Here is an 18,460-nt window from a genome sequence, read left to right as displayed (position 1 = left end):
TAGTTAACTATACAAGAACACCAAGTCTAATTGTTCATACAGTAATGTCCGAAGTGTCCTCAATAAAACGAGTGAATTCGAACTGCTGGTTAGCAAAAGTAACGCTGACATAATAGACCTCACGGAAAAGTGCTGCCACCCGAAATACGTAGGATATGATGAGTTTCAGTGTGGTATGTATAATGTATTTAGGAAGGATAAGACAGATAAAAGGAGTGATGGGGTCGTGCTTCTTATCAAAATTAGCCTGACCTCGTCGAAAGCTTTCCTGAATTCAAACTTTTCACATGCTAGTATACAATCCGTATAATGTGCGATAGTTGGAAGAAAAGGCAAAATGAGAGTGGGAGTAACTTACAGGTTAGGTGATTGTGAAGATTATGATGAGAGCCTCTACATGCAAATGAAATGGGAGAGCAAATGTGACTACCTTATTATGGATGATTTAAATTTGTCTTTAATTGATTGGAGGAAGCGGAAAGGAAACTCTACATGGGGCACAAAATTTTAAATCAACTAGATGATTATTATATGTATCAACATGTCAGGGGAAGTACTAAGAAAAATAACCTAGACAAAATCAATACCCATGAACTAAATGACATAATAGGGCTGACAGTGCAGGACGTGATCACCGAGTTTTACGGGGAACGATGACGAGAGAAGTAGCAGTAGCTAAATGCAAAGAAATTGGGTTATAATTCCAGGAAAGGAAATTGCGACGGCCTAAGTTGCTGTATAGCCTATATTAACAGCGAAGATATCTTATCGAGAACGAATACAATTGAATTATGATATATCTTTAAAACATTAATCACAGAAGCCTTGAAAGCTTATATACCATTAAAAATATACTCCATGAGGAGGATTCCAAGTTAGCAATAGCAAAGCCACATGAAGCAAGAAAGCAAGCTTATATAGCATCAGCCGAAAAAAAAAAAAAAAAATACTTTTTTAGATCCTGTTGTAGCAGCAGCAGGATACTGTCATTAACAACCCTGCCAACCTTCATACCGTCGGCAAACTTGGATATTAAGCTTGATATACCATCATCAATATCATTTATAAATACAGAAAACAACAATAGTCCCAACACCGAACACTGAGGGACTCCACTAATAACATTAGTCCACGAAGGGCAGTGTCCATTGATTACCACTCTCTGTCTTCTCCCACTCAACCATCCCTTTATCCATAGCAGCAATTTGCCTCCACTGCTCCAATCTGTGCAGCAGTCTTCCATGTGCAACAGTATCAAAGCCTTTTCTAAGATCCAAATATATGATATCATGCCAGATTACTTGAGCAGAAAAAGACGGCATGGAAAAGTTACAGACGAATAAAAAGCCGAAGCCTAACAGATATAAATTGATCTGTAAGAGTGTCACAGAAAAATTTAAGCTGGCAAAGGCAGATTATGAGAAATCGCTGACAAAGAGACCAAAGCGTGGGAATAAGGAATTCTTCACATTATATATCTGACTGACAAATCAGATGGGACCCTTATGCAATGGACATGGGACAGTATTATATACTCCAGCTGAAGTTGCAGATGAACTAAACAGTTACTTTGCATCGATATATACAGAAGAAATACCCTTTATGTCAAAGGGAAATTATGGGAGTGAAGTTGAAAAATATGTAATTAAGGATATTGAAATTTCACATGATATTTTAATGAAAAACTTTACAGCCTACAGGCGAGTAGGCTCTAAAGTTTGGGTTATTTTATTTTTTTATAAAACCCCGCAACACGAGAGGTTTTAGAATCTATTGTACTTAGTACTGTGCATGGGCTGGAGGTTGAGAAGACAAAAGAAGATATTTGTTGACATTAGACTTGAACTTCTGTAAACTTATTTTCAGGAAATACGTATGAAGGAAGGTTGTTCCAGAAAAGGGCAGTTGAATGAATAAATAAGGAAGATGAAAAGTTGGTTCTGTGAGTTTGAAGTTGGACAGTAAATGGATGTTGACTGGTGGCGGCACGTGTTTGGACTGTTTTCAAAGAGAGAACGGGAACTGTAGAAGCCAATTCAGAAACATAGTGCCCATGGAAGTATCTAGGAAAGGCATGGAGCAAAAACAGTACGTCTATGAGATGTACTGTTTCTGCTGAAGACGCTGTAGTAGTAGTAGTAGTAGTAGTAGTAGTGGCACATGATGCAAGAAAGCAAGTGTAGGAGCTTATGCAGCATCAGCAAAAAAAAAAAAAAAAATCACACCATTCCCTCCAAATGCCTGTCCAGTTCCTCCTTAAATTTATTTAACCTATCAACTTCCACAACGACAGATGGAAGTTTGTTCCAGCATTTAACCACCCGCTGGCTAAAGGCAAATTTCCGCACATCTATTCTACATCTGTCCTTTCTTAATTTGAACTTATGTCCCCGTAGGTTGGTAATCTGAACAAGTGGAAGGATCCCATCAGAATTCAGCGTGCTCAACCCATTCAAGGCCTTATATACCTCAATCAGATCACCGCGCAGGTGCCTAGTCTCCAGCCACTGCAATTTGCAGAACTTAAGCCTCTCTTGGTAAGAGAATCCCTTCATTCCCCTGACCAATCGTGTTGCTCTTCTCTGTACACGCTCAAGCAAATCTACATCCTTCCTAAAATGAGGCCTCCAGACCTGTACGCAGTACTCAAGGCCTGGCCTGACCATTGCCTTATACAGAGGGACAATCACCTCCTTTTCCCTGCTAGCAAAATTCCTATATATCATTGACAAAACCCCATGACCCGCCCTAGCAGCCTGTCTGCACTGCTCAGAAAACTTCATATCTGACTGCACAATTACTCCCAGGTCTTTTTCATTTTCTACCACCTTAAGTGTAGTACCACACAGTTGGTACGTTTCTCTGGGGTTACTTCTACCCATATGCAGTACTTTGCATTTGTCAAGGTTGAACTTCAGTTGCCACTTCTTAGCCCATCTGCCCAAATTATCTAGATCCTGTTGCAGTAGCACACTGCCATTACTGTCATTAACAACCCTGCCAACCTTTGTGTCATCTGCAAACTTCGACATTACGCCTGATATACCTTCATCAATATCATTGATAAATACACAAAACAACAGTGGACCCAACACCGAACCCTGTGGGACTCCACAAATAACATTAGTCCACGAAGAGCAGCACCCATTGATTACCACCCTCTGTCTTCTCCCACTTAACCATCCTTTTATCCATTGTAGCAACTTACCCTTAATACCATTCTGCTCCAATTTGTACAGTAGTCTTCCATGCGCAACAGTGTCAAAAGCTTTCCTGAAATCCAAGTATATGATATCAAAATTATTTTTTGCATCCAGTTCCTTTGTGACCACATCATAATAACCAATCAAATTTGTCAGGCAAGACTTTCCCTTAACAAACCCATGCTGTGTTTGAATTATTGCTGCAGTCTTGTCTAGATGATCCTGCAATGCATCTTTAACCAGCGACTCCATTATTTTACCCGGAACAGAAGTTAAACTAACTGGTCTGTAATTACTCGTGTCACCCTTCGATCCACCTTTGTGAATTGGGGACACATTTGCACATCTCCAGTCCGTGGAAACCTCCCCTGAGTCCAAGGATGCTCTCATAATTATGGCTAAGGGTTTGCTTAGTTGCTTTGCCGCTTCCTTTAAAATAACTGGATATATCCCATCCACCCCAGGTGCCTTTCTTATGTTTAACTTCAACAATTTCTCCTCCACTTTGCTCTCAGTTATTACAAAATCATTAAGCACACTGCTACAATTTGATAACCTTCTTCCATTTTCAAATTGTAATAATTCCTCACGTGTGAATGTAGATGCAAAATACTCATTCAGTTTGTTTGCTATCTGAGCAGGATCATCAACAGTCGAACCATCGATGTCAAGTGGACCAATCTGATTCATCCCCTTCCTTTTAGAGTTTATATAAGTAAAGAAATCCTTGCTGTTTTTCTTAGCATCTTTTGCCAAAGATTTCTCGTAATCCGCCTTCACCTGCCGAACCTCCTTTGTGACCTGATTACAGACTAGCTTATATCTGGCACAGGCTTCTGCGTCACCTGATAATTTATATGCATCCCATGCATTTTTCTTCTCTGTCACGAGTCTCATTAGTTCATTTGATAACCATTTAGGCCTAATCCTTGAACGATATTTCTTAATCGGTATATAAAGTCTAGTAGCTTCCACGATTAATTCTTTGAATGCTTCCCACTTAGAATTTACTGTTTGTAACATCGTCAGTTGATCCCACTGTACAGAATTTAAAAACTGTCTGAGACCACTGTACTCCCCTTTACGGAAGCAAAAACCCTTTCCTTTACCCCTGACGGTAGTTACCTCTTTGAGTAAATCCCACTTCAGCACACTGTGATCACTGCCACCTAGTGGTTCCTTTATCTGCAAATTCTTAATACACGAATGATCACTGCTGATAACCAGATCAAGAGTGTTACTTTCTCTGGGGACACATTTGCACATTTGACAATAATGACTCATCTCTGTTAGAGATGAGTCATTATTTAACCGAACTGCCCTCTTCTGAATGGAATCTAGAAGCATGAGAGGTTTTGGGGGCACAGCCTCAGATGTGGGAACAATGTTCCATAGTAGGGCGGACTTGCGATTTTTAAGGGAAGAGGCAAGTGAGTGCATTAAATCATTGAGGCTAATTATGAGAGCATCACTGGACTTAGGAGAGTTTCCGTTCGATTAGAAAGTGCCAATGTAATCAGAAAGAAGCTTGAAACTATTCAAAGATTTATCCTCCTTACCATTACCTTGGCCTGCCATACTGTTAGCACCCAAGCCCTTCATGTGCTGGCAGGCGCCCTCCCTTTGGATCTGGAGGTAATACGATGCGAGTTCCTCTACCAACTATCAAAAGGCACATCGGTGACCTTCATGGAATATACCATTGATCCCACTAACAATTTGAAAGTTTAAAAGAAGCGTCTTAACTTCCATTTATAGCAGAACTGGCAAGATATATGCACTAACTCCACCAAAGGAGACGTCACTAGGAAATTTATTACATTTATCAACAAGATATATCCAAAGTCTCCTTCATGGTTCTCCCCCAGCCAGCACTCAACATTCATGCTAACAGGTCACGGTTCCATCAGAGCCAAGATCTCAATTCTTGGAATTATTGATGATCTCCTCTGCCACTGTGGAGAGTTGGGGTCACTTAATGTATGACTGCCCTTTGCACGAGGACGTTCGCTGAATTCTGATTACCAGAATTAACTTCAATCCAAAACATCTGTCGTTGTGGAAGTTGATAGGTTAAATAAATTTAAGGAGGAACTGGACAGGCATTTGGAGGGAATGGTGTGATTTTTTTTTTTTTTTTTTTTTTGGCTGATGCTGCATAAGCTCCTACACTTGCTTTCTTGCATCATGTGCCACTACTACTACTACTACATCAGGAGCATTACTTATTGGACAGCGATAGAGAGTACAAGGCCTTTTCACAATACTGCCAGGAGCTCTTCACAAGAAGAAGTTCCCTACGACTGGAACGACAACATACATCTGATTGACTCATCTTGCCCAAATACAAGTAATTCAATATAGGACGGTCAACCTGGCTATCATCAATATTTGTACAGGACCTCTGTCCCACGAATGACTTAACACTGTTTTGGACCTTCCTGATTTAGACTCTTCAGTAACTCTGATATTGTGCAACTCTGATGATCTAGCGATTAAATGGACGGGAGCCCTGAAACTGCTTCCAAGTCAGACTGCAGTTAACGTACATCTCTAATTTTGACTTACCAGACGGGAACAGAATCCCAGGAGAGACCGCTACTAGTGACACAGTCCAGTGATAACCGCACACCTAACGACCTGCCCTGATAGCTCTGAAGTCGTAGTGATCAGTGGCACAGTCCAGTGATAACCACACACCAAACGCCCAGACCCGAAAGCTCTGAACTCGTAGTTACCAATATACATTGGACGGGACACATGATGTACAGTCCAAAGTGTGACCATAAGAACTGACATATCAGACTCACCAGATTCTGAAAAAGAAGATAGCATGGGACTTTCGTCCCAGGTGTGACACTCCACCAGCACGCCATTACTACGCCATTGCTGCCATTAGCTTTCCTTGTCGGGCTGCCTTGCGTGGTCCTTTGCCTCCACTTCCCCGGACGGAAGTGGGAAGTTACTCCTGGTCTCCTCCGACCCTCTTTTCCCTCTGGTGGGGCATGGGCCTGCTCCATTATTTTGGGGGTAATCTTCTCTGTGAATCCCTTATCTTTGTCTTTTCTCTCCAGCTTTCAGTCTCCCTCCCCTCACTAACTTACAGCAGGTGTCCGAATCATCTTACTTGAGCCCTACATCCAAAAACTTAATAACAACATCAAATCGCATAACCAGTATTCCTTTTGGCTGACCCTATCTATAGTGGTTTTTTTTTTTTTTTTTTAGGTCCTAGCGACTGAAATCTCAGGACATTAGGTTGTAGGACCTGCCAGAGTAAATAACTATAATACTGGTATACCTCGTCTGCCACCACGGGGCGGAGTGTGGGCAACGTTGGGTCCAATTAGGGGTCCAGCAGCTAAATGACCAGAGGAACAACGGTACACGACACTACAGATATACAAAATCCATATACTTTTAAACCTCTGGCATTAACAGTGCTCTGTTTCACAACCACAATGTATACTACGCAGAAATGGGGGGGGGAACCACTGGTGCCGTTTGACACTAAACAGTCCACACTCTGTATCACTAATACATAAAGGCAGTTCTAAAAAGTGTAGTGGGAAATTACCGACTAGTGAGTTTAACTTCAATAGTAGGGAATATCATGGAGACAATGATCAAGGGTGGAATTCAGGATCATTTAGATAGAAATGGAATTCTGAAGGATACACAGCATGGTTTCTTAAAGGGAAAAATCATGCTTAAAAAATCTGGTTACCTATTTTGACAGTGTCATTCATGAACTGGTTTAGGAAATAATGTTTAGATAGTTTATTTAGATTTCAGAAAAGCGTTTGAATCAGTCCCACATGAGCAGTTAATTTATAAGCTGAAATAGGTTGGAATCACAAGAAAAATCCTTAGATGGCTAGCAGGATGGCTTAAGGCAAGAGGCAGAGAGTTTTATAAATGTTTATTCCTCAGATTGGGTTAATGTAAGAAGTGGGGTTCCCCAAGGATCAGTATTGGGACCACTGTTTTTTTTTTTTTTTTTTTTTTTGATTTTCTTAAATGACATCGATGATGGGACAGAGGAAGTGGTGCCTAAATTTGTATATAATGTAAAGATCGGTAGAGTAGTTAATGATCACCGCCAAGCAGAGGTTCTTCGGAATGACCTAGATAGACTTCAGGGATGGTCAGAAAAGTGGCAACTATGCTTTAATTCATCAAAATGCAAGGTCTTGCACCTGGGACCAGCAACCCTAAAATAACTTGTACACTTGGTGGAGTTGAACTAAAGTCAGTAGTGAAAGTAAGGAACTTGGGAGTTACGATACGGTAAGACATGAAGTTCTCCAGCCATTGTAGAATACAAAAAATTTTGGCTAATGATAATAATTATTTTGCCATAATTATCATTAGGCTAATGAAAATAATAATAATAATTATTATTATTATAGACCTGTTAAACTGCCTTCTGTTCCAGGAAAAAATATTGGAGACCTAGTTAAGGAAGTAATGCATGACCGTATTGAGAGGAATGCATTTATAGAAATATAGGGCTTTCGTGGGAAGCACTGTTGGAAGGACCGCCAGCCTTCCCACACCGAATGGAAAGACCTGTCTTTGACACTTGTCGATGATGGAAGGAATTTTTAAGGGTATTTTTCACAACTTGGCTGAGTTAGTAGATTTCCAGCCAGGGTAGCATGTTTTTTTCTCCTCAGTATATATACATGTCTCCTCACAATTGACAGGGTGTAACATGGCCATAGTTGCCGATGCTCCTAAAACTCAACATAAGAATATATAGAAATATAGCATTAATTTATACAATTCAGGCTTTCTCTTGTGGCTATTCCCAGCATCCGTGTTGTTTGGTAATACAAGAATGCAAAAGGGATGAACTGCGAGATTTAAATTCTTCTTCTTTGTTGGATTAATGCTTTAAATCTTCTGATGTCAATGTCTGCTCAGATCGTGTCAGCGAAATTATTCTTGTAGGGATGGAATCTTTTTTTCCACACTCCAACTTAAATTTTTGTTCTTTATCTGTGCCTTGTTTCCAATAAATGAGCTATCGCTGTTCAGCATAAAAACGTTGAATATAGCAATTGGCTTGCATCTAAAATCGTCAGGTTCAAAAAATGATCAAATTTACTACTACACTTTATTCTTAGTCATAAGGCCTAGAAGCAATGTCAAACTTACTAAAGTACACATACAATCAGTTGTGAGTGTCATGATTTTTTGTAATGGGATAAATCAGTGTTCTGTTGGGGGGAGCACTGAGCTTTAATCACCATGAAGTAGCAAAAACTTCTGGGCTGGCTTTTTAGCTTCTGTCTAGGATAGCCACTCACAGTGTAAAATGTGGGATGGATTGAATGAACAGAAATTTCTGGTGTCTTTCCCCAGCACTTTTTCAGAGAGTTGATTCAATAATACTGAGATTATGATTATATTTTAAAATATGTAAAAATTATGAAGTGATCTCGCTCAAGAAAAGTCCAAAATTATGCAAGTCAAATTGGAATTTTTTCTTGATCAGATTCCTGTCTCCGGCAATTCTGAAAATTATTTGGTTTCTATTGTTATATTATTGCACAGCGTGGCGCTGCGTTTGCTAAATTTTGAATGGTAGGGAAAATTTTGAGGTCATGTATTTATTGTACAGTATTTTGGAAATTAATTGGAAAATCATTCGTTTAACAGGTTCTGAATACAATAAAATCTTACACTTGTTCAAACAGAACAGAGGAGGTGCATGGACACATTTATTTAGTAAATATTAACTTGCAGGCAGTTACAAATACTTTTATGTGCCACGGAATTGATTTAACAGCGCTTTGCTATTTTATTTTAAAGATTTCAATAAATATTTTTCGCTATTATTAGCAACACAGTGCAATTAAATTACATCTTTGTATTTTTTTATTGCCCTTTTTGTGAATATTCTTTCAGATTTACCCCCCCCCCCTTTTTCTTCTTCAGAAAACGGATGGAAATATCGATGTATTTATTCCTTTTTTTTTTTTTTTTTTTGACATTGGTTTAATAGGTTTATTGTGAGATAGTTTGCTCGTTGGGAAATGTAAAGATTTTTTTTTATTTTTTTTTATTCAAGGAATTGGCATTCGGCATGCTCCAGTTTCTTTGGTTAGAGGTCCCATGATCGAAAATTGGTTGACCCATTGCTATTTGGATGATAATTGTTTCAGAGCTGTAAGATGGAATAAATAATCTTTATTGTAATGCAAAAAAATTAATAAAAATAAAAAAGAAGAACGCACCCAAATTCTTTCCATCTTTAACATGTATATCCTTTCTCTCTCAGAATTTTAGGGTTACTTTTATATTTTTCCTCTTTTCACTGTTACCATTTATGTGAAATAATTATAATAAGAAACTGCTACAATAGTAAATCAACAGTGAACACATGTTAAATGAGAGGAACTACATTAAACTTAAATAATTTTAAAATAGTTATTTTTCTTGTGACCTGTTTAATTATTCTAGGAAAAATAATTCCCTTGGTTGAAAACCACTGCTTTAGAGAAACTGGCAGTGTGTAGATTCACTGTAATTTTCCATGAATAGTTAATTGAAAAAGCTAACTTTTAGAGAGCATTGCAATTCACAAGGGCTGCGACACCTTGGTGTAAGACCAGCAAGATACATGCCTCACATGAAACAGAATCCCTAACTCATTATTCACCAGTTATGTCCAAGGTAATTCTGTCTGAAGGTAAGGTCCATAATCCTCAGAATTTTATCTCTTGCTACGTTGTATCCCTTGCTACATTGCATTCCATGGATGTGTGTGATTAGATCTGTGTGGATTCAGTGCCTGTTTGTAGGGAGGCAAAAATAAATCCCATAATAACCCACAGAGAAAAACATGCCTAACTACATGTCCACTTGAGAGTGACTAACTCAAACCTGAATGAAAAGGCTAGCAGAAATTTCTCCAAAATGCTCTTTTATAATTCATCTTAAGGGAGCCCATTGTTTCTGTATCACACCTGGGTCATTCATAGTATCACTAGAAATGATGCAATGATAAAACCTTTTAATCCTATGTACATTCATCGGTTTACACTTGGGAAATAATAACCCTAAAATAATATACATTTGGAGGGGTTAAAGTGAAATTAGTAGAAGGAAGGGATTTGGTGAAAGGGAAGTTCTCCATGCACTACTGAAAGTTGTAAAAGAGGACTCGTATTGTTCTGTCGAACATTATGAGGCATCTTTTATATAGCTTCTTGAAATGGTTCTAAGATAAGCAATGTCCCTGATGAGATTGGCCAAAGGAAAAATTAAGTCTAGAAATATACAAGCTTCTGAGGTTGGTAACTAGGTACCTTAGAGGATCTAATCAAGGTTTATAAGCTTTTGAGAGGGGAGAATAAAGTGAATAAAAGTGAAATTTTTTAGACTGTTAAATGATGCAAGAATTAGGAATGATAAATTTATACTGAGGGATGAGTTATAGTCTAGAACAGTGGCTCCCAAACTTTTTTTGAGTCACTGCCCCCTTGATTCCATAAATGGGCTTAATGATGTAATATCAGTTTCTCAATTTCTGGTTTAAAGTTGCATAGAATGAGTCTTAAATCACCACATTCAGTAATCTGGAGTCGATTTCTTTGCTTGGAGATAAGTTTGATGACCACACTAGAACCATATTCTACTAAATATGAAGTTGGGGATGCATCCCCAACACTCTCCAGTCCTGACTTATAAAAATATTTTTCAGAGTGGCACATGCATGACCCAGTGAGGAAGATATAAAAAAATAGAATTCAAAACAGTAATGATTAATTGCACATTTATTTAAAATCCAATAAAGGTTTTATTTTATTTAATTCAACTTATTGAAATTACTGGACTACTGATTCCTAGCTTTTCAAAATCTGACAATCATTTAACAAAAGTCTTAGAACTACATTTAGTAACAAGTTCATTTTTCTGTAAATTTTTAATGCAAGAGATGGGCTTGATGATGTAATACCTGTTTCTCAATGCCCAGTTTAAAGTTGCATAGAAGGAGTCTTAAATCACCACGTTCAGTAATCTGGAGTCGATTTCTTTGCTTGGAGATAAGTTCAATGACCACACTAAAACCACATTCTACTAAATATGAAGTTGGGGATGCAATAAGTAGCTTCTTAACCACTGTCCATAGTGCAGAATAGTGATCAGAAATTTTCTTTTGTAACCAAAACTCTTGATAAGATTTCTTAAACTTCGGTTTTGGCTCAGTATCATTTTGTAATTCAACTTTAAGTCCAGCTTCCTCAATATCTAAAAATGGATTCATCACCCAATCTGGAATTTCTATCAAAAGAAATCCTTAAATTGTTCAGACATATCTTTGTGCAGTGTATTCAAATGGTCACCAAAGACTTGCAGTACATCATCCTGTATTCCCCCCCCCCCCAATATTTATTGCTCAGACAGAGAGGGAAATTGATATAGCTCGTAACGGCCTATAGTCTGCTTGAATAAAGTTAACTTTGAAATAAAAGTGGATACTACAGATTTAAATTCATTTCATTAAACTTTGCAAATAGTTCGGACAAATATGCAATGTCATGCCTGATACCTTTAAGTTTATCACTGAGAAAGGCATCTTTCTTCGAAAAACTCCACAAAAGAGTCAAAAAAAGTTATAAAAATCATCTTATGCAGTTACCTTTTGATAGCCAATGAACTTCAGTATGAAGCAACAAACATTGAAAATCTTCACCGTTCTCAACACAAAGCTCCTAGAATAGTTGAGAGCATGGGCTTCGATTTTATTAACAACAGTAATGACTTATGAAGGCAATCACTGAGATTTTTTGCAACAAGATGTTGGCGATGAATGGAAGACATTTGGTACAACTTTCTTAAAGTATGCAACACAACCACGGTAGCGACCAGTCATTGATGGAGCTCCATCCGTCATAAGAGCAAGTATGTTAGCAAGTGGAATTTTCGTGTCTTTAAAGAACTGCTCAACAACACAAAATATTGACTCACCTTTATTATCCATTTCTAACTTCCTTGCAAACAACAACTCTTGAACTAAACTTTCATCTTTTATAAAGCACACATATGTTAGAAGCAAAGATTCATTACCAGGAAAAGGTGACTCATCTAATAAATTTTCTGTTTATACTCCAGCGCGACAAAGAAGTCAGTAGAGTTTACAATAAATCATCAATACAAATATTTATCGTATTTAGTAGTCACGGGCTTGAACCCCAGTCACTCAAGGAACGCGTGCTATGCACTCTTGCTCCTGACCACTCGGCTACATCTAGCTGTAATGCAAATTCTGTAGTCCTTAGTATACTACATAACATACATTCTATATTCTCAGCCATTTCATCTATGTGTCTTTGAACTGAATTGTGGCTTAGAGGAATATTCTTAATTACTTCATGTGGTGACTTATGTAAAATAGTACTTCCTTATTTATATAATTGCTACAATAAATTATTTCTTTCTGTTTCTGGTTATTTTATCGCCAATGTTTTTCATTAAATATGCTGATTCTTGGCATACAAACGAAATTAAAAGAATCTTTTACGCTTGATATAAAAAATGCCGCAGAGACCATTCTCACTTATAATGTGTGATTTTCACTTATAATTTGAGAACAGAATCTTGTCAGTTCTGTACACCATTCATGTGACTCTGTGTGTAATTACTTAACAAATACTGAATGCACCAATATTCGTGCTATGCTCTTGCATCACATGCCACTACTACTACTACTACCTGAACAATAGTAAATAAGCGATAAACACACTTGGAAAGGTCCAGCCTCAAACACCCCTTGGTTCTTTTCACCCCCCCAGGTAAACCCACTGCTCAATTTGAGAACCACTGGTCTAGAATATAGGCACAATGAGTTTGTTTGAGATTATTCATCATCGGAACAGGTTGCCTCCATGGGTAAATGAGGTTGGCAGCTGAGTGAAATTTCAAAGTCCAGCTGAATAAATATCTATAGGAGAGGGAAATGCATAGCAGTTTTTATTTATTTTTTTTTTTTGTTGTTATGCCAGAAACATAGCTTCCTTTCACTATATGGTTAGTATTAATACTAATACTTCTGAATCACCAAAGAAAAAACTTTAATGTGGCTCCAACCAAAATCATTCATATCTACACAAAGTTTTTGGAAAATCATGCTCTTCCTGCATCATCATGCAACTCTAGTTCTTTCTTATTTAGGGATTATTGTCTCTCAATGAATATATATTTTAAAGCTAATATTTTTCTGACTTTTATTTCCAAAAAAAATCAAAAAAGCAACCTGTGTTGTTTAATATTACATAGAAACAATGCTCCAAGTAACTTGCTTTCTGATTTTACATTGTTGAAATATTATAATGTGTTTATGATATGTTGAATCATGACTTATTTTAATAATAATAGTTTTCTATAATTGGTTTCAGCATGCTATGTCCCTTCAGAGACCTAAAACAGCACAGAGGAAGGATGAAAAAAGAGATGCTGCAACAGATGAATTATCTAAAAGAGGAAATGAAGAAAAGATGGAAGAAACAGAGTAGATTTTTTTAAGTGAATTTTATTAGTTTGCATGATTTATTTATAGTAATAATTAATAAATTAGCAGTAAAATTAATAGTAATAATTAGTATATTAACAGTAAAATTAATAGTAATAATTAGTAAATTAGCAGTAAAATTAATAGTAATAATTAGTAAACTAACAGTAAAATTAATAGTAAAATTAATTATTATCAATTTGATTGATAATACTTTTGATTGATCAATTGATGCATAATATCAGCACATTTTTGCCATTCTTCCCTTCCTTTCCTTCTGAGTTCGATCCTCTCAAGGTCAAAGGAATTTTATGAGCTTTTTTCACTCAATTATTCATGCGATCCCATGCCCAGTCTTGGACATGGGTTGGATTATTCCCACGTCTTCTATGAAACTGAAGATTTTCATTCTTTATATACATATGTAATATAAACATTGCTAAGATATATATTTTTTTCAGATTCAGGCTCTTTTCTAAAATGTCTATAGAAATCACTTTCCCATGGTTCTAAATTAAAAAAAAAAAAAAAAAGAAGTCAAATTTAACAGGTAGTTGAGAGATCAATGAATGTAGGAATTATAGTTATACATATTTATACTTGTCTTACATTCCTTATTAAAGTTCCTCCACAAGCATATAGTGTTGCTTTAAAGCTGTCACTTCAAAATATTCCATAATAGTATAAGTGGTGTAAATATATATAAAGTAATTTTTTTAACTTTTTGAATATATTTTCAAATTAACAATACTCTTAATATAAAGAGAAATTTTTAAATGACAGTGGACTGAATTTATTTCCCAGTAGCCTTTAAAAATGTAATATGGATTAATTTTGGAAAACATTATTTGGTGATAGGTTTTAAATATTATCATAATTTCTAGACCATAAGATGCACTTCCTGGAAAATGTTGCCTCAAATTTCCCACTTTAAGGTATAATAGGTGTGTGCAGTGAAGTATAATAGGTGTGTGCAGAGGAAACATAACCTTCTGAAAAAGATAGCTCTTTTTATTGTGACCAATTTAAGTCATGCATAATGAAGGCAACAAAAAAGGGTGACTGCTGAATTTAACACAGAGTTAAATGTAATTCCATGAAACTTTAGCCATTTGTAACCATTGAACATCTCAACTAACAAAACCTTTAAAGCATTCGTGCATGGTAGTGCACCAAATTTTGGTGAATTTGACATCAGAATTTGACAACAACAGGACAAATGAAACAAGGAATCATTTTACATGTGTGAATAGATGAAAAATGATGGGAGTTAAGAAAATGCAAGGCAAGTCTTCAAGAAATATAAAATGAATGGTATGTTTGTTAGTACAGTAGTCCCTTGATTTAACGGACTAATCAATGTATTTTAAAAACATATATTAATAACGAACTTACAATGTACAGGATGTATTAAAATGTTATTATAACGTATAAGTATGAATAAATATATTATTATAATGTATATTGAGTAATTTATACTAAAACATCTGTAAAAATAAATTTACAACAGGAACCAAACTTTATTTTAATTAAACACATCAAAAACTAACTATAAAATGTAACTAATGAAGTGTTTCCATCACTTTCTTTTTTTTTCCTTAAAGCAGTTGTTTTCAATGTGAACATTATTTTTTTCATTTAAATCCATTTTAGAGGGAAAAAAATACTTTAAAATTCTTAAACCCCATTGAATAAAAAATATAAAAAAAAAACGTTAAAAAAAGATACATAATATTCAATATTAACTTAATTGAAAGAATCACAATTTTCAGAGTTAGAAACAGCTGGAGGGAGAGGTGTTAATTCCTTGCTGGTAGAGGGTTCTGGTGAAACAGGTCCAGTTGATGAAGTGGTCTTGAAGAAATCATCAAGCTTCAGTTGCCTTACACTTGGTGCTGCTTCCTTATTACTGTAGATCGAAATTCTCTAAAATGTTCATAATAAGGAAGCATATCAGGGTCTGATGATGATTCAATATAATGAATGATGTCATCCATATGTTGTCTTATAACAGACAATTTAGGATGAGGTGTAACTGATTCTTTGTCATCATCATCATTGTCTTCTTGCTCTCCATGAAGAACATTTTCCACAATCTCTCCCTCAAAATATTTTATAGCCCGGATCGCCTTCATCATTTTTGAGTCACTGTTTCACATCATTCTCAGTTGCATTTTTGTTGCTGGCCCTCAGAAGAGTGTCCCGAAAATTAGATACCTCAACTCCCTCAAAGTCCATTTCAGATTCTACGTCGTACTCCAAGCATTGGCCAAGGTAGTAATCTTCATATCTTTATTATTATACACTTGTTAAATTTTTCTGATGAAAAGCTGAAAATTGAGTGACAAGAGGTATAATAGAAGATGAGTGAAAAACAGAGCTCCAACAAATTTCAAATAAGGAAATGTGGGATAAATTGTATAAATCATAATTAATAAAACATCCTTCCTTTTCAATTCAACAAAAAGTCTAAAAATTTAATTTTTATAAAATTTTGTGCAACACCAAACAATGACCCATATTACATTTAGGGGCATGACGGATGGAAGGGCTAAATTAACATCCAAGTATTTATTTATATTTGTTTGACTTGGCATGTTATTACCTTAGTTGCCAATGCCATAAAACAACAAACAACAACATATTTATATTGGCATATGTTAAATGAAATATAGACTTCTAGTTATTATAATTTTAGATCAGATGAGAGCTCTACTAATATAAGTGATAGTGATGAAGATGACAGTATAGAGGAAGAAGAAGATGATGACAATGATGAGGAGGAACAAGCTTTGTCAGTATGTACCAGTAAACTTATAACCTGTACAATCAGTTTGATGTATTGCAATTTGTTTATTAGATATTAAATAAATGGAACATTATTTTTAAATTTGATATGAAAATATTTTGATGTTTAAAGTTCTTGTAGATGCTTGACTGTATGCTACACTAAGGATATTACTTAGGTGACAAATCAGCGTTGTTATGGGCCTACATGAGAGCTTGAAGGACAGGTTGGATGCCCCCGAACGATCTAAATTGAGGGGCCCATCAAGCTCTCAGCTGCCCACATCAACACCAGAGCTTGCACTTGATCATCACAGAACACAGCGGCAACCCCCATGCTATGTAAAAAAGGATAGGTGGAACAGGACCAGTGTATGTCTGCCAGGGGTAAAGGTTGATGACGTTGTAGAGCAGATATCATCTTTAAAGGGCACAAAAGGTGATATAGTTGTACACGTTGGCACTAATGATATTAAGAGTAGGAGACTAGAAAAATTACTTAACAAGTACAGATCACTGTTGAAAAAAAGCCGTGAATTAGGGTTGAATTTGAAAGTGTCCGCAATTCTGTCCAGACACGATAGGAGGGAGTATATGATGAGAGCCCTGTCGATCAATTCGGCCCTGGAAAGATTGTGCAAGGCTCAAGGAGTAGAATTTTTTTCAGCCTGGTCTGTACTTGTTAACAGGAGAAACTGCTTCTACAGGGATGGGATACACTTAAATAGAAAGGGTGCAAGAATATTTGCTGATGCTATCAAGGCAGTGTTAGGTGGGTCGGAAAACTGCTAGCTTGGGGGGGGATACAAGGACTAATAGATTAACAGTAGCCACTGGCAGAGGTGAAAGTGATTCTTGCACTGCTTTTATTGGAATGAGCAGCAGCCTGGAAAACAAGATGCAGGCTATTTCAGAGACTTCTGGGAGTCATTGCGGTACAAGTAAACACATGGGTTGTGTTAGGGTAGTTAAGAATAGGAACAGGTGCATGTATACTTGCATGTACGCCAATGTTTGGTAAATAAATTTGATGAATTTGAGGTATTGCTCAAAACATCAAAGGCAGATATTGTTGGGATATCAGAGATGTGGTGTCACACAGATATAAGGAATGCAGAACTGGAATTTGGGGAGTACAATGTGTACAGGAAGGATAGGCAGGATAGGAAGGGAGGAGGGGTTATGCTATTAGTAAAGAAACACATAAAATCCAAGGAAGTGAAGCCAGTTGACATCGCTGGACAGTGCAGTGTCGAGTCAGTTTGGTGTGACATAAGCATTGGGAGATCAAAATTGAGAGTAGGAGTGTGCTATAGGCCTAATGACTCTGATGAGTATAATAAGAAACTGTACAGAGAAATAGAGTGGGCCAGTAAATCAGAGTCTTATTATGGGGGATTTTAATTTCCCAGATATTGACTGGAATTTGGAGGCTGGTTACTCACACACTAGCAAGGCTTTTGTGGATTTATTGGATGATTGTTTTCTACATCAGCATGTTCGGGAGGCAACTAGAGGGAGTAATACTCTTGATTTGATTATCAGTAGTGATTCTTCATGCATTAAGAATCTGCAGATAAAGGAACCACTAGGTGGCAGTAATCACAGTGTGCTGAAGTGGAATTTACTCAAAGAGGTAACTACCATCAGGGGTAAAGGGAAGGGTTTTTGCTTTCATAAAGGTGACTATGGTGGTCTGAGACAGTATTTAAATTCTATACAGTGGGACCAACTGATGATGTTACGAACAGCAAATTCAAAATGGGAAGCATTCAAAGAATTTATCTTGGAAGCTACTAGGCTCTACATACCAACTAAGAAATATTGTTCAAGGTTTAGACCTAAAAGGATGTCAGATGAACTAATGAGACGTGGCAGAAAAGAAAAATGCATGGGATACATATAAATTAATGGGTGACATGGAAGCCTATGATAGATATAAGCTGGT

At 36.6% G+C, this 18,460-nt stretch overlaps 1 protein-coding gene across 1 annotated transcript in view; it reads left to right on the top strand.

The window, feature by feature from the left end:
• The first annotated feature begins 13,058 nt into the window (after nucleotides 1-13,058).
• LOC150085074 (nephrocystin-1-like) overlaps nucleotides 13,059-18,460 on the top strand; it is a 108,022-nt gene continuing 102,620 nt past the window's right edge. Inside the window, exons 1-3 of the mRNA XM_090376455.1 lie at nucleotides 13,059-13,106; nucleotides 13,613-13,725; nucleotides 16,424-16,523. Coding sequence (XP_090232581.1) covers nucleotides 13,059-13,106; nucleotides 13,613-13,725; nucleotides 16,424-16,523 — 261 coding nt within the window. The remainder of the gene's footprint in view (nucleotides 13,107-13,612; nucleotides 13,726-16,423; nucleotides 16,524-18,460) is intronic.

The sequence above is a fragment of the Mastigoproctus giganteus genome, chromosome 6 (genome assembly GCF_048544385.1).
Source record: "Mastigoproctus giganteus isolate SK-2022 chromosome 6, ASM4854438v1, whole genome shotgun sequence".
In the NCBI taxonomy this organism is placed as follows: Eukaryota; Metazoa; Arthropoda; class Arachnida; order Uropygi; family Thelyphonidae; genus Mastigoproctus; species Mastigoproctus giganteus.
This window is presented reverse-complemented; position numbering and strand designations above follow the sequence as displayed.